The 3,971-nt window shown below is 35.7% G+C and overlaps 1 protein-coding gene across 1 annotated transcript; it reads left to right on the top strand.

The window, feature by feature from the left end:
- Positions 1–502: 502 nt before the first annotated feature.
- Positions 503–3,527, top strand: LOC100527684 (Remorin_C superfamily protein). Its single transcript, NM_001349719.1, has 2 exons — positions 503–1,362; positions 2,832–3,527. The coding sequence occupies exons 1-2, from the start codon at positions 739–741 to the stop codon at positions 3,021–3,023; spliced, it is 816 nt and encodes a 271-aa protein (NP_001336648.1). The 5' UTR covers positions 503–738; the 3' UTR covers positions 3,024–3,527.
- Positions 3,528–3,971: the final 444 nt, after the last annotated feature.

Here is a 3,971-nt window from a genome sequence, read left to right as displayed (position 1 = left end):
ACTTGTTGGTTAGTCTGTTATTATAACTCATTTAATGTTGGGAGTCCCACTTTTAAATAGGCTCCCAATGTGTCCAGTCTCAATCCACAGTCCACACAAGTTGCAAGTTAATTAAATGAGTTGCTATACACTTTACCAAGGAACAAGGAGACATTAAGAAGAAAAAGAAAGTAAACATTCCTGTCCAAGAATAGAAATACACGAAAGGTCAAGGACTCAACAAACAAAGAAAAACTTTTATTCCCACAAAATAAAGCCATAAGAAAATTATATATTATTTCTCAGAAAATATTTTGCTTTCATGAGTAACTAAACCTACACTACCCTTTATTTTAGTGTATTATATATTCCTTCATTTGAAGGCTTAGATGCAGTGGATGAGTTTGGATACAAAGTTAAAAATATTTTTAAAAGTTTCTCTACGAAAAAAACTTTATATTTTATGTAAAAAAAACTCTTAAAAGCACTTTAAACTGGTATTCAAACAGATCTTAGAGTTTGCATTTCTCAGGACCCCATCTCTATCATGTGTGTGGTCTACACTCACCCCTCCATTCTCATTCATTAATAACAACCTCACAAAAACAAAAGCACACACACACACCTATGCTCGCTCGATCATCGAATGAAAAAACCAACCAAAAACCCTTTCTTTCACTTTGGTTGTCTCTTCTACACCACTTTCCCTTCACCTTCCGTTCTCCACTCACTACTACTAACATAAATTAAAAACACGCCATGAACAACAACCCAACAACAATCATCGGTTCCACTACCCACGGATCAGAAGAAGAAGATGAACACATCACTGAAATAAGGGAAATCCACGCGTTAACCCCGCCGCCGCCACGTGGCAGAGCCTGGGAGACAGTGCATACCCACAGGTCAAGCTCTCTCTCCGTAGCTTCTGAAGGCGGCGCCTCTTCCAGCGAGAACTTCAGCATGAGCAGAGAGTTCAGCGCTCTGGTTCTCGCAGGGTCCAGCATCGACCACGACAACAGCAACAACAACAACAGCAACAGTCCCATGAACGAAAACAACAATAGTAACAGCTTGTTGGGGAGGATCAGAGAAGAGGACTTGATGGAAGAGACGAACCCTTTGGCGATCGTGCCGGATAACCACCCTCTGGACCCGGTTCCGTCGTCGTCGTCTCAGGGAGTAAGGGGTGGCGGCGCTGCACGTGAGGAGCACGTGTCGGTTCAGCGGGTGAAGAAGGAGGAGGTTGATGCCAAGATATCGGCGTGGCAGAACGCTAAGGTTGCGAAGATTAACAACAGATTCAAGAGAGAAGACGCTGTGATCAATGGGTGGGAGAGCGAGCAGGTTCAGAAAGCTTCCTCCTGGATGAAGAAAGTTGAGGTAACTAACGTTTTTTTTTTCTCAAGGTGTTACTTACTTCAGGTACTTGCATGTTGATCTTCGTGGTTTTTTTTTTTTTTCTATGTTTGTGGTGATTAGTCTTGGTGGGTTGATTGGATTTCTTTGAGGTTATGATTACTCTAAAAAACAGAGCAGTTGTATTGATTGACAGTTGATCCAATCAATACATCAGTTTTTTTTTTTTTATTTATTGAAAAACATTCATTTATTAATTTTTTATAAAAATATATTAATAGAAGGATTCGAATATGTGATTTTTTTTTCTCATCATTTTTAAATCATTAGACTAATTTTATATATCCCTATATGACCATGTTAACTTCGAAATTAAAGAGAAATTGAATAAGATTGGCTGGTGAGTGATTGTAGCGATGATTATGTCATTATTATTGTATTACTATTATTCTTATGGATGGATTTTATATAAAGAAGAAAAGGTGGGGAATTATTTTCCCTTGGTTGTTGGGGAACCAAAGAAGGAGGGAAAGAAAACCAGTAATAAATGAACAAGAGATTCAATGCCAATCTTCATTCCTTTATTATTTTTCCTTATATTGACTATTTCCAAGAATGACCATAAAAATACATCGAATTTTCATCACAGATCTTGCTCGATTAAGGTGAGTATTCGTAATCACATGTGTACGTGCACATAATTGATTATTTTCTTGTCAACAACTAAAACAGGAGAATCTATCAAAAGAAAAATACTAGACTTCATCTTTTTGTTTTCTTGTCACATCATATATTAAATTTATTATTTTTGTATCTCAATCTTTGCTCCACCCAAAATAGGACAGGGGTTTAATTACAAAATAAAAAATAAAAATGATAGGAGAGGGCTTTACACTCCAAACTGTAAGGTTAGTGTTAGCTACAGCAGCTACTACTTTTGTGTATCTAACAGTATGTATGTATGTATGGGTTTTTCCACATTCCCAGCATCATATATAATACCACAGGCTTAATTATCACAGGCTAAAGAAAAGAATGATGTGAAGATATCACGGGAATTATGAGTCCTTTGAAAAGTTGAATTACAACTAATAGGTTCTTTCTTTGACAGACAACCTCTCAGTTTTTACCTTTTTCTTTTTCTTAGCCTTGCTCAATAGAGCCTAAAACACCATCCACCAACAATCAATTCCCACAATGGTACATTCTCTTGGTAGGATAATGATCTAGTGAAAAGCGGTTCCTATGGTCTGCATTTATTGCCTTATTATTGAAGGTAGCTAGCTACTCTTACATTGACAGCCAAAAAGGTGGAAATATTATGTTACCCACCAACAAGTAGCAAGTTGTCCAATTATTTTGATTTCATGAATTTTAACCAATACTACGTGGCCATATAGTAAAACAAAACGTTGACTGATTAAACAACATACGGTTCTCTACAAAAAGTTATTATTACGTTTCTGTTCAAAAAAATCTCATGTATTGTGCAGAGGAAGCTGGAGGAGAAAAGGGCAAGAGCAATGGAGAAAATGCAAAACGACATAGCAAAAGCTCATAGAAAAGCAGAGGAGAGAAGGGCATCGGCAGAGGCAAAAAGGGGAACCAAAGTGGCAAGGGTTTTGGAGATTGCTAGTCTCATGAGAGCAGTTGGAAGACCTCCTGCCAAAAAATCCTTCTTCTAATAAGCTGTTCAATATTTCATATTTTCAACTTTTGAAACACATTTTTAGACAAAAAGGAAAAAAAATAAAATAAAAGCAAAAACAGAATGAGAGAATATTATTTATGGGCATAAGATATGCCATAGTCTATATAACAGGCCCTTTTCTTTTTTTAAGTAGCTAAAGGGTGCAAGATGGATTGCAGTAAGCAGCACTATGATGAAAAAAAAAAAATTGAAGATGAGGCATATGTGTCATATTATGTGAGGGACCAATTGGAGTGTTTTTAAGTGATTGGAGTGTTTGAATGAATGTGATAAGTGGTGTCACGCTTATTTGACTGTGCTGGTTGATAAACACTATTTGTGTTTTTTTTTTTTGTACATTAATATATTGCTTCTTTGAATTAGTTGCCTCCCATCACTAGCAAATGCCCACACCTTACCAAACCGTGCCAGGTGCTCACCTACAATTGTACTACTGTTAATATATATTCTCTAAATTATGAGATTATTGTTTACCAAACTGCTCCCAACAAATCAATCTAATCAGTTGTTAATTCTCAAATCATATCTCAGAAGACAAATAATTAATTGTTTAGCTTATGAGTTGCAAAACCGTTCTAATTAACATCTAAGTAATTGCATGCTTAACGCTCTAAAATGCATGTCTGACTTTGACATGAATGAAGGTGAGATTTTTTCATCTGTAGTAGCCTATACAGATACCTTAAATGGTTCAGAGAGAAATATATTATTTTTTTCCAATCCTAACATCAAATTAAAATTCTGAAATAATCAGTTAACCAGGAAAAAGAGTAGCTAGATAACTATCAATATACAAGACGAGTAGACGACTTAGACGAGGGAATGAAGTACATTGGATAGCCATGTTTTTTCAAAGTGAAAAATGATATAGAATACAAAAAAATTATAATGTATTTACTTTTAATTTAATATGTTAAATTTA

The sequence above is a fragment of the Glycine max genome, chromosome 19 (assembly GCF_000004515.6).
Source record: "Glycine max cultivar Williams 82 chromosome 19, Glycine_max_v4.0, whole genome shotgun sequence".
Classification (NCBI taxonomy): Eukaryota; Viridiplantae; Streptophyta; class Magnoliopsida; order Fabales; family Fabaceae; genus Glycine; species Glycine max.
The sequence above is the reverse complement of the archived record's forward strand: the minus strand, read 5'-3'. Positions and strand labels throughout refer to the sequence as shown.

Coding starts and splice junctions, on each gene's coding strand:
- LOC100527684 (NM_001349719.1), top strand. CDS start 739: ATGAACAACAACCCAACAACAATCATCGGTTCCACTACCCACGGATCA. Junction 1,363..2,831: donor CCTGGATGAAGAAAGTTGAG/GTAACTAACGTT, acceptor TGTATTGTGCAG/AGGAAGCTGGAGGAGAAAAG.